Genomic DNA, 12,801 nt, shown 5'->3' on the forward strand with positions numbered 1-12,801 from the left:
AGAAACCTGGATAATGTAGTGAGGAAACTATTTACATATATCTTAAGAGTCTGAAAAATAACGTCATGAAAGGATTATGGCTGAGAACTGTTCAGAATTGATGAAAAAATCAGCTCCTTAGATTGAAGGAGCACAAGTTCTACAGATACTAAATAATCCTTGTAGATACTTTGAAGTGAAACTTAGAATATCAGTGATAAAGAGACAATCTTATGTGAGCCAAATAGAAGCCATGATCTTTACTTCATACACAGGCATTAAGAGCCTGGGCATTATGATAGGCTCTTTGGGGAATGCAAGTGTAAAAATACAGTCCCAGTATTCAGGGACTTCACAAAAATACACACTGTGGTAAAGAAAAGCATACACATGTACCATAGTCTTGAAAGGAATACACAAAGTCAGGTCACTAGTTCTCAAGTCACTTTTTATAAAAAGTATTTTTATAGCCCCTTTTTATACTAAAATGAAAGTCATAGATAATATCTGCCTTCACATAAAACTTTAAAGATATCAAAGAACATCCTAACAATAAGAGGAAAACTGAAAGAAAATACTAGTTTACAGCCAGTGTTTCAAGGAGTAACTGTTTAGACACATCACTAGAAAACAAGGCATCAGGTACTTATTATATCCACTTATAATGAATAAATTTAAAATTAAAAGATCAGTAAATGTTTTGTATAGTTGCAATAGGAAAGTGAAATAAATAGTGTAGTTGGACCTCAGAGAAAAAAAAAAAACTAGTAAGGAAAAGTAATACTACCCAAGACTTTCCTATATTATGAGAGGACAGTAACCTTAATTGTAATAGGGATAACATGGTAAGACAGATTGGCATGACAACATAGAGAAAATTTTTAAGACATTTCACAAATGGGCTGGTTTATTTACAGATATAAGGTTAAGATCTCTATGTAGTGATAGATTGATGATAAAGAGTCATAGGAAGTATATCTCCATTCTGAAATTCAGTGTGTCAAGGTATACATTGAGTCTTTAATACTAAAAAGATTTTGGAGAACATATCCTTGGATAAACAATGAAAAATAGAGGATACATTGGACAAAAGGATAGAGATTAAGAAGTTTTATATTGACCTCAGAACATTATCAGTAACATTGAAGGCTAAGAGGTAGCCCCAAATTAACTGTAGGGTATACATTTTTTACAGCCTAGATTCCTTACTATGCTACAGATTTGTGTTTCTTCCCAACTTCTCAGGAAACAGAATGGCTGACCTAAATCATTTTTGTATTTTGGACTTCTGTCTCCATGACCTCCATTTGAAGGTTGGGGCTGGGGGCAGGAAGTTTGACCTATTTTTTTCTTCTTTTCAAAGCGAAGTAAAAGCCACTACATGATACAATGCTCCCTCACACTGGCTCTTTAAGGAAACATAGGAATTTAAAGACACCGATGCAAGATGAGTATCACCAGCTCACCTGATTTGCCATTTTTATTGATAACTACCACCATTGTGGTAGAAAACATTTCCTCTTAATTTTCCCTTTTCATCTTAGACCTGCTCTTATTTTCCATTCTTACTTTTTTTTCCTTGCCAGATTATTCCTGAAATGTTTTCTCATTTCATTCCCTTACTCTAGAATTGTACTGTAGCCTCTAGACAAACATCCTTAATTGAAATTAAAATTTTATTTCATCAAACTAGCAACATTCAACTTACGGCTAGTAGCCACTATATGGGACAACAGAGAGATGGAACATTTTCATAATTGTAGAAAGTTCTGCACAGTCCTATTTCAGAACCTACTACCATCTTCCTCATTTCCAATTAATTTAGTTCATATTCTTCATTTTGTCAAATCAACAGCTTTTTTAGGTGTCTGTTAGTACGTTGTGTAAAACTAAAGATCACAGAGGTGCTAAAAGTATTAAGAGTCTCCCTTAAGATGTTTATGAGCAAGTTATAGGGGTAATTAAAAAATAATAGAAGTCCAAGTATCAGTCCGAATACTTGTTACCAGTATTCAAGAGTGAGGGGGGAAGCTCATTTGCATATTAAGAAAAGTATTTCCATAGCAAGTTGGATTTGAGATGGACCTTAAAGGGTTAAGCGGGATTTCAGCAGGTAAAGATCTAGGCAGGAGACTGCTTAGAAAAGGAATACTTTCTTAGACACCAGAGAAGTAGAGAAGTGGTTTATTTGAGAAAAAAGATGCATTCTTCAGTGTTTCCTGTGTATAAGCTAAGTAATAGAAAGATAGTAGCTAAAGTTTTAGAAAATGTTGAAAACGTCTAATTAATGAAAGTGATTAATTTCATTTGGAATTGAGACCCACATCAGGGGACCTAAAGAAAGTGAGATATGAAAGAAATATGAGGACCTGGACTAGAATTTAGGCAAAGAAGAAAAAGGATGAAATTGAAACACAAGACATTGTTGAGAAGGAATTCACAGACTTTTAACAGTTTAAACAAAATATCAGTGGGAATAAAATGTCATTTTTTAGGGGATGATAATTCCATTAATACAAATATGGAGAATTTTTGTGTAGGAAGCTGATACATTAATTTGATGTTTGAGATGTCTGCAGGACATTTTCTTTTTGACATGTTGAACTATGTTCAACATGGAAATGGGAATAAAGTGCTACATAAAACCTTCATGACTATTACTTGCCTAATAGCTTCTTTTCCAGCCAATACTGTATCACTTCATTCAAATATAGCCACTGAAGCTTCACATATCCCATTCTCCTTCATAAAGTGCTCCAGTACCCACTAACCTATTTTCTTTCTGATGTTCACTGATTTTTTTTTATCTGTGGAGCATATTTTGCCATGGAATCTTTTTTGTTACCATTTCATACCTATTCCTTGTCTTCCCCAGCTTAATCGAAACATCTCAGGTTAAGGATTCTGTCTTGTCTTTGTGTATGCATCCATCACCTTCTACAGCTAGCATGGGACAGGACAGGTACAGGGCTTTACATAAATTGAGTAGCATAATACTCAAACAGTTTAGGCTACACCTGAATTAAATCTATTATAATTGTTTCTACTTTGTAACACTTATTTCTAAATGTGTTTCTTATTAGCAGAATGCATTTAATTCATATATCAATAAACTTTTAAATTGACTGGTTTTTTCCTTTTAGTTCAGGAAAACATTTTTAAATATGAGCATTGATAATGATAAAATGTTTTATGGCTTTTGCCTCATATGTCTTTATGCTTAAATTTTATTAGATGTATCTATTTTTCTGAAATTTACAACTATTAAAAATAGTTACGTAAGAGTTTTAACTAATTATATATGTTAAATATAAAAATTAAAATCTGGTTTGATTTTCAGATATATCATTGTGGTGGAACATGATCTAAGTGTATTGGACTATCTGTCCGACTTCATCTGCTGTTTATATGGTGTACCAAGCGCCTATGGAGTTGTCACCATGCCTTTTAGTGTAAGAGAAGGTAACCTGAAAAACTTTTTTCACATATGCTGTATTCTCTTCTACTCTAATGCTTGTAAACTACATTATTGATATTAAGTCGTTTTACATTGCTCTGATATCATCCAAAACTCTAGTTCCTTGGAATTTAATCACTGAGCAGAGTGTTTATAGCAGTTGTTATACAAAATATATTTTTTTCATTTTGGAGAATTTTCTCCTGGGGATGGGTAGAAATGCAGTGTTACTTTTGTGGGGGATTGGGAGGCTACAGTAAAAGTCTTCTGCATTTTGGCTTCTGCGGTATTACTGTAGTATTTGTCATTTTCAAATTAACTTTGACAGGCCAATACCAGTAATGAAACTCTTAAAATGCTTTCAGTATTCACCTTGTTTTCATGTTTTAAATTTATCTGTAATATGTATACGTTTTTGGAACTAAGGCTATCTAAAAGCCTGATAAGAAAGTTTAGTAAGTATATTAAAATTTTTATTTAGTCTTTGTACTTCCAAGAAAATCAGATTCCCTGGCCTCTCCCTTCCATGTCTCCTCCTTACCTGTGCAATTTAAGCAAAAATAGAAACTAGCCTACCACTAAGTGGCTCCTGAAACAAGTACCAATGTACTCTCAGCCTTCCATACCTTTTCCTTTTTTTCTTCCCCATTTTCCTTTTGCTGCTTCCTTGTGTTTTTGTTTTTGTTTTTGTTTTTTGTTTTTCTCTCCACCTGTCTTAAACTGACAATTCAGAACACAAAAGGGCTGTTTACGCAGGAAAAAAAATACTATCTCCTAGAAGTAGAAAAATTCATGTAGCCTGTAGTTCCCTAAGTGGTGGCAGGTTTTTTGGTTGTTTTTTTTTTTTTTTTCAATCTTGGAAGAATCTTTTTTACACCTAAAAGCTCTTTTGGAAAAGTAAATTTATATTGCATTATAATCCTTTTCATAAAAGGATGATGGGAGTTTTTATAATTTATAAAAAGTACATAGATATTAAGATGTGGGGAAGAAATTGTTGTAACTTATACATTTGAGATAGATGCATACTTTAAAGAAAAATTTGCAAAGTTACCTAGTTTTTTTGCCAGTAGTCCTAAGGGATGACATCAGAACCAATTTATTAATGTTTTATTCTTGTCAATTAACAAATATGTATTGAGTACCTTACTCTATACCATATGGTAGTCTTTGAATCAAGTTGATAATGATATGGGTACTTGGCAATCATTCTTCACAACTCCAGTTATGCATGTCATGTCTAGAGACTATGCCATTCAGTAAATGGTACCCAGTAAGGTTTTTAATGTGCTTGATCTGTTAAAACAACTTAAGAAACTTTAGTTTTTCTGTGTTCCTTTAATATATTGAAATCAGTGCAGCATTACTTAAAAGCTTTCTGTAAACTGTAAAGGTGGTTATAGTTTGAACTCATTTTTAAATTGACAAGACAAACATTGAAGTAGGACTATAAAGACTGACTTGCTGTGTGTTTTTTAAACGAAGTCACTTAGTTCTTTGAGCCTTTATTTTCCAAAATAAGTTAGGTATGTGGACTAAGTGGCTGCTAAGGTTCCATTGAGTTTATGTTTTTATGTAATTTTTTAATTTAATTTTTTAACTTCACATTTATATGTTTTAGATAGTTTAAGATAAAAAAAAATGCAGATTTTGGCAAAATAAATGTAATCTGTTCATTTGTTCTGTCAGCAAAGATGTGTTGAACACCTGTGTTCTAGGATGAGGATACAGGCTACATGATGTGTCTCTCACTTCCAAATAAAATGAATAACGTCAAGACCTTCAAAAAGCTTCAGCTTTCTCTTCACTTAAATATGGGAAACACTGAAATATGGATTATTCATTGTTTCTCAAATATACTTTTCATTTCAGTTTGTCTGCTATTGTAGATCTTAAAATTTTATTACAGAGGGTTCTTGTACACAATGTTGGATTAAGTTATTAAAATCTGTTTAGATAATGGTGATTATCTTTGTACAGTGAAACCATTAAAAAGAAGTTAACTGAAGTTAGCTCATATTCAATTTCATTATGAACCTGCAGGATTATATTTTTTTATGCAATAAGTTATAACCTCAAAATATGTGCTTATCTCTCATGTGAAATTGAATACTGATAACAAATTGTATATTCAAAAATTTATCCCCCAAACTTTTATACCAATATTATATCAATCTGAAAATACTTTTACATATTTGTCATTTTCACTTTAAAGATAAAGCAAAAAGGACATCATGTGCTCTCTTTTGCATAAAACCTGGTGGAAAAAATAATTACAGGATAATGAGAAGATGTATTTCATGTGGTGGAGGGGGCATGCCTATATATTCGTGAATTATTTAAACTTATCTTAAATATGGTTTTTTTAAAAAGTTAATTCTTTATATGCAGACCAACATGTTAGCAAAAATCCACAGAAATTTAGAGTATATAATCTATAGATTGCTCCCAAGAGAGCTTAGGATTTTGACTCTAATGATTTCTCCCTGTTGACAATTTTCTTCCCAACAGGCATAAACATTTTTTTGGATGGCTATGTTCCAACAGAAAACTTGAGATTCAGAGATGCATCGCTTGTTTTTAAAGTGGCTGAGACAGCAAATGAAGAAGAAGTTAAAAAGATGTGTATGTATAAATATCCAGGAATGAAGAAAAAAATGGGAGAGTTTGAGCTAGCAATTGTAGCTGGAGAGTTTACAGATTCTGAAATTATGGTGATGCTGGGGGAAAATGGTAAGTTTTCGTTTTGTTATAAGTAAAAATCTTTCTGTTTAGTAAATTAGTTTTAACTATTTTGTGGAAAGATTTGAATCATATGTTATAGGGCTAGAATATGGAGTTTTATTTAAACCCATAATTTTCTTAGTGTACTTTCACAGTTTTTTGGCATTGTGTAATTCAGTTGCACTGTAATTCAATCAGGTTAATATTTCTTATTTTGTTTTATAACCTCCAGTGAAAATAAGGTGTTCTTTGTGAGCTGGTTTTTTACATGTAAATTAATAAGGCAGTTATTAATCTTATAAATTGACTAAGGAGGAAAGGATAAATGGTGATTCAGAAACAATCCAGCTTTAAAAATTTTTTCCTCATATACTTCAGTGTGGAACTTTTTTTATTTTAAATTCAGAGCAATCTATCTTTGTAAATAATTGTATTACCAACAAATATTTCATAATAAATTGTCATAAGTATAGGTATAAGATGAATTTGACTACTAAATATGTGATACTGTCTTCATGATTTAAGAACTATTTGAATTGTAATCTTACAGCTTACAAAACTATAGAAGATAAACTTTATATAAGATTGTTACAATGTATCAGTGTTTAGATAATGGGAATTTTGAATTGAGTTGCAATTAATTTAAATATTTTATATAAGTAAACTTTAAGATTACAGTTATCTTTCATAAAATAGTCTATACTATCTTAATAATCTTAATAAATTGTGTGCCCTCATAATTTAGCTAAGTAAATCTTTTCAAACTATTGCAGGATTTAAACTTTATAGATATACCATTTATTAAAATTGTCATATAAGCTTTGACTAGTCTTTATTCCTCTTAATTAGCTTAGAATGACACTTCAGAGGTGAACCATGAAAGACTAAGTATTTTTCTATATAAACTGCAGAATTCAAGAATGTCAGTGTATATCTTTAAAACAAATTTCTCAGTTAAAACTAAATAGGACATAGTGTTTTACTTTAAATGTCAAGCATCTTTCAGATCGAATTGTCATATATTGTGTTGCCAGGAACGGGTAAAACGACATTTATCAGAATGCTTGCTGGAAGACTTAAACCTGATGAAGGAGGTACAGTTGTAATTGTTGAGTCTTTTTACACTGTTCTACACAGTAAACTTTAAAGATCTGGGCAGTTTTTAGTGTCTTATGTATTTCATTATTTTGCAGGAGAAGTACCAGTTCTAAATGTCAGTTATAAGCCACAGAAAATTAGTCCCAAATCAACTGTGAGTTATTATTTTTTATATGGTTACTAAAGAAAATTTTGTATATAATGCCTATAGCTTTTATCTTTTACTGTATTAAAATTTTTCTCCAAGTTAGATTCTATACAGTTCTATTGGTAGTTTCTAACAAAGTTATTAAGAGTCCAATCCTTGATTCATATCCACCGCTAAGAAAGTGCTTTAAAGATGTTTGTCACATTTGGCCGGGCGCAGTGACTCACGCCTGTAATCCCAACACTGGGAGGCCTAGGCCAGCGAGCGGATCACAAGGTCAGGAAATGGAGACCATCCTGGCTAACATGGTGAAACCCCGTCTCTACTAAAAATACAAAAAATTAGCCGAGCGTGGTGGCGGGCGCCTGTAGTCCCAGCTACTCAGAAGGCTGAGGCAGGAGAATGGCATGAACCCGGGAGGTAGAGCTTGCAGTGAGTGGAGATTGTGCCACTACACTCCAGCCTGGGTGACAGAGCGAGGCTGTCTCAAAAAAAATAAAAACATAAAAAGATGTCATCTTTTTGCTAAATAAATCATTAAAAACCTAATGTATTTTGTACTTCAACGTGACACCAGCAAGAACATGAAAAGGCTACCCACAAGATGGGAGAAACATTTGCACATCATATATCCATTAAAGGACTTGTATCCAGCATACATAAAGAAATCTTACAATTAAAAATGAGCAAATGTTTTTAAGTTATTCAGCCATAAAAAGAAATGAAATATTAACAAATGCCACAGTATGGATAAACCTTGAAACCATTATGTTAAAGTTAACCTCCTTTGATTTTTGCAGGTGTTGTAATGAACTCCTCAGTACCTCACCATTCAATTTATGTTTTGTCTACTTGGCTTAGCTTATCATAAAAGTGTTATCATTGATACTCTCTATAAGCTTAGATTTAAATTCTAAAATTCAGACATCCTGAAACAGCAAGGAAAAGCCATCTTAGGATTCATCCCTTCATTCCTAACACACTAGCATGCATTTTGTGTTCTCTCTTACTGCCTAAGGTTGCTTGATACCCACTTTGACCTTTGGAATTTCTACTCTTGAATGTTTTTTCCCCTGAAACATTCATTATTTATTGCTTTCTAATTTTAAGATTATTATTGCAGGGGCTGTGGAGTGGGAAAAAAAAAAAAAGATTATTGCAGGCTGGGCACGGTATCTCATGCATGTAATCCTAGCACTTGGGGAGGCTGAGGCAGGAGAGTCACTTGAGCCCAAGAGTTTAAGACCAGCCTGGCCAACATAGATCCCGCCTCCACAAAAACTTAAAAAATTGCTTCAGCATGGTGGTACATGCCTGTAGTTACAACTCCTCTAGAGGCTGAAGTGGGAGGATCACTTGAGCCTGGGAGGTTGAGGCTGCAGTGAGCCCTGATCATGCCATTGCACACCTGGGCAGTGGAGCGAGACCCTGTCTCAAAAGAAAAACAAAATCCCTTTTTACTTGTTGTACATGATGGGTTTTGAATAGAAAATCTCAAAACATGTCATAGATGGTGGAAACACATTGATATCTGTTGGTGAAATATTGATATGCTTTTATTCTGAAGCTTAACTTTGTCAAGATTCATCGAGTTCTGTAGTGAAATTTTATCATTTAAATACCTTTTTCTATTAAAAACAGGGAAGTGTTCGCCAGTTACTACATGAAAAGATAAGAGATGCTTATACTCATCCACAATTTGTGACAGATGTAATGAAGCCTCTGCAAATTGAAAACATCATCGATCAAGAGGTACTTTAACATAATTTTTTAAATTTTATTATTATTTTGAATTTTGGATGCCTTTACATGGTTTGCTAAACTCCTCCAATTAGGTGCAGACATTATCTGGTGGTGAACTACAGCGAGTAGCTTTAGCCCTTTGTTTGGGCAAACCTGCTGATGTCTATTTAATTGATGAACCATCTGCATATTTGGATTCTGAGCAAAGACTGATGGCAGCTCGAGTTGTCAAACGGTAAATATCTTGCTCATAGAAGTATTTTGATTATGTGTACTGTCCTACAAGTGTGCTTAATATAACAGTGGAATGTTTTATGATATAAAGCTGTAAGATTTCCAAATCATTGTGTTTTAGTTTCATACTCCATGCAAAAAAAACAGCCTTTGTTGTGGAACATGACTTCATCATGGCCACCTATCTAGCGGACCGTGTCATCGTTTTTGATGGTGTTCCATCTAAGAACACAGTTGCAAACAGGTAAAATTACTTTTTAATATGTTCAAAGTAATTCATTTTAAATTTTCCAATAAATAGTAAAGTCACTGACTTTAATTTTTAAAAAATGAAAGCTAGAAATTTTAGACCTGATCCTGTGACTCCTGAGATCATTGGTGTTGGGGACTGGATGTAAAAGAGTAGTTTTTAGGCTGCAGTGTAGAATCCTTCACCAGGTAGATAAAAAGCTGTGGGCCCCTCACCTTTTCTTTCAGCTTAACTTTTGTTTGCTTTATTATTTGAATCTCCCAAAAAGATTGAAAACTATTGCTTTCATACGTGATAGAAAAAGAAAACAAGATTCAAAGAGGATACATGATTTGTCCAACTGATAACTGACAGTGATTGAGCTCACAGTGGATCCCAAATATCTAGTTTTGATCTATAGCAGAGTTAAAATAAATGGTTTTACCTTTTTCCTTTTCTCTTCTCATTTTTCCTTGTTAGCCTGATTAGGAGCACTTGCAATATAGAGAAGCCTAACATTCAGATCAGATCAGGTTATGAGAAATTCATTTTACCTTTAGTGCTAAAGCCTGTATTATTAGATTGAGCTAAATGAAATTACTGGTGTTCAGTTTTCACCGACAAAACCAGCAGTTTCATGTGGTTTCAGCATGTTTTCTGGTATTGGAGAGCAAGGAATGAAATTGCCATTTTAATAATTCATCTAAGAAATAAAAGTATTTTGCTGGGCTTCTTCCCTGAATTCCGTTTTTTTTGTTTTTTTTTAATAAATTGAGAATTACATATTTCTTGAAGAGCCAAGGAAATTTCTTAGTATATATGATGTTTATTTGTTCATCTAATGATATCCCACCTATTTACACAATTTTAAAATGTTTCACATGTATGTTGTGATTTGGCATGATTTAAGAACTACGTTGGGTAAAAACAATGAAGTATAGAAATTTAGAAAGGAGTTATCACTGAAAACCACTATTAGGAGGACATATTACCTCCAGTAACAAATTTTTCATATAAATATAACTTTCTAAGATTCTCATCTCCCCTAAAAATGTGCAATTTGAGATTCTGTAATCTACTTATTAATGATCTTCTGTTTTTCTAAAGTAGTACTTTCGTCTTAAATGTTTCTTTCACCAGATTAGAAATCCAGGTTAATTTTTTTGTTGTTTTGCACAAAAATATTATAGCCAAGAAAACTATATAGTCCAAGCAAAGCCATTTCTGAACATAGGATTTGTAGTATGGTGTTACACTGTTATCCAGATGATTTATGATTGGGGAATTTGAGGCAATAGTAATTCTTAATATCCTTCATCCCAAAAGGTAGTTATATTTCTGAAGTAAAATTTAATCAAAATTGATTTTTTTTTTTTCTTCTAGTCCTCAAACCCTTTTGGCTGGCATGAATAAATTTTTGTCTCAGCTTGAAATTACTTTCAGAAGAGATCCAAACAACTATAGGCCACGAATAAACAAACTTAATTCAATTAAGGTATGTAGAAAAATTGTCTTAAACCACGGATCACTTTGATCTCAGTATAAATGACTGAAAGGCTATTTAAAAATCAGTAACATATGGCTGGGCACTGTGACTCACGCCTGTATTCGAGCACTTTGTGAGGCTAAGGCAGGCAGATCATTTGACGTCAGGAGTTTGAGACCAACCTGGCCAACATGGTGCAACCCCATCTCTACTAAAAATGCAAAAATTAGCCGAGTCTGGTGGCAGGCATCTGTAATCCCAGCTACTTGGGAGGCTGAGACAGGAGAATCGCTTGAACCTGGGAGGTGGAGGTTATAGTGAGCTGAGATCGTCCCACTGTACTCCAGTCTGGGCAAAAGAGTGAGACTGTATCTAAAAAAATAAAAATAAAAACAAAAACAGAAAAACACCATATTTTATTTTAAAATTCCTATGATTTTTACATTTTAAGACCCGATGGCATACTTTAGTCTGCAGTAGGCAGCAGTTGTAACGTAGCTGTCATTGCTGTGTGAAGTCAGAGCTGTTCCTGTTGTCCCTAAGTTGTATCACAGTTGTACTACCTATATTGATTACCATTTAAAATGTCTTGGGGAAGATTACACTAATTCACCATTGTAACAAAGAATTTTTTAAGAATACCTTAACCAATTTCTGTTATATTTTTCAATACATGATTAAAAGGTATATTTTAGGCTGAGCGTGGTGGCTCATGCCTGTAATCCCAGAACTTTGGGAGGCCAAGGTGGGCGGATCATGAGGTCAGGAGATCAAGACCATCCTGGCTAACTTAATGGTGAAAACCCATCTCTACTAAAAATACAAAAAATTAGCCAGGCATGGTGGCATGCGCCTGTAATCACGGCTACTCGAGAGGCTGAGGCAGGAGAATCACTTGAACCCAGGAGGTAGAGGTTGCAGTGAGCCAAGATAGTGCCACTGTACTCCAGCCTAGACAACAGAGTGAGTCTCTGTCCCTGTCCCCCCAACACCCCCCCAAAAAAAAGAAAGTATATTTTAAAAGTCTAAACAAGCTCCTGTGATGAGGAAAACATTGTGACGACTTAATTGACAATGTTTTTTGTCTTTGTAGTACACAGTTGTGCACCCTACAGTTGATTTCCTCTGTGAAATACAGTTTTTGTTTATTAAAAGGCAAAAATCTTCATCACTCAGAAACAGAAAGTAAATGAACTCTGAAAGCATTTCTGAGTTGTTTTTTTGGTTTTGGTTTTCGTTTGGGTTTTTTGTTTTTTGTTTGTTTTTTTGAGACAGAGTCTCACTCTGTCACGCAGGCTGGAGTGCAGTGATCTCGGCTCACTACAACCTCTGCCTCCTGAGTTCAAGCAATTCTCTGCCTCAGCCTCCTGAGTAGCTGGGATTACAGGTGCCTGCCACCACACCTGACTAACTTTTTGTATTTTTTTAATAGAGACAGTTTCACCATCTTGACCATGCTGGTCTTGAACTCCTGACCTTGTGATCCACCTGCCTTGGCCTCCCAAAGTGCTGGGATTACAGGCGTGAGCCACCATGCTGGCCATCATTTCTGTGTTTAATATCTGCAGTGCCTCAAAGTGTTTACATTTTATCACTCTGTATCCATCCTTAATGCTTAAAAGCTTTAGAAGTATGTTATACATAGTTCTGCTGTGGCATTTATTTTCATATTTGTAAGTCCTAGCTTTGCTGCTAAACCATGA

At 33.9% G+C, this 12,801-nt stretch overlaps 1 protein-coding gene across 2 annotated transcripts in view; it reads left to right on the forward strand.

The window, feature by feature from the left end:
• ABCE1 (ATP binding cassette subfamily E member 1) overlaps positions 1-12,801 on the forward strand; it is a 31,596-nt gene that overhangs the window by 16,076 nt on the left and 2,719 nt on the right. For both annotated transcript variants that reach the window (XM_033215381.1, XM_033215382.1), the window contains exons 10-17: positions 3,320-3,441; positions 5,948-6,169; positions 7,195-7,254; positions 7,354-7,412; positions 9,048-9,158; positions 9,242-9,384; positions 9,505-9,627; positions 10,996-11,107. In XM_033215381.1, the coding sequence (XP_033071272.1) occupies positions 3,320-3,441; positions 5,948-6,169; positions 7,195-7,254; positions 7,354-7,412; positions 9,048-9,158; positions 9,242-9,384; positions 9,505-9,627; positions 10,996-11,107 (952 nt within the window). The remainder of the gene's footprint in view (positions 1-3,319; positions 3,442-5,947; positions 6,170-7,194; positions 7,255-7,353; positions 7,413-9,047; positions 9,159-9,241; positions 9,385-9,504; positions 9,628-10,995; positions 11,108-12,801) is intronic.

The sequence above is a fragment of the Trachypithecus francoisi genome, unplaced genomic scaffold (genome assembly GCF_009764315.1).
Source record: "Trachypithecus francoisi isolate TF-2019V2 unplaced genomic scaffold, Tfra_2.0 Lachesis_group1, whole genome shotgun sequence".
NCBI lineage: Eukaryota > Metazoa > Chordata > Mammalia > Primates > Cercopithecidae > Trachypithecus > Trachypithecus francoisi.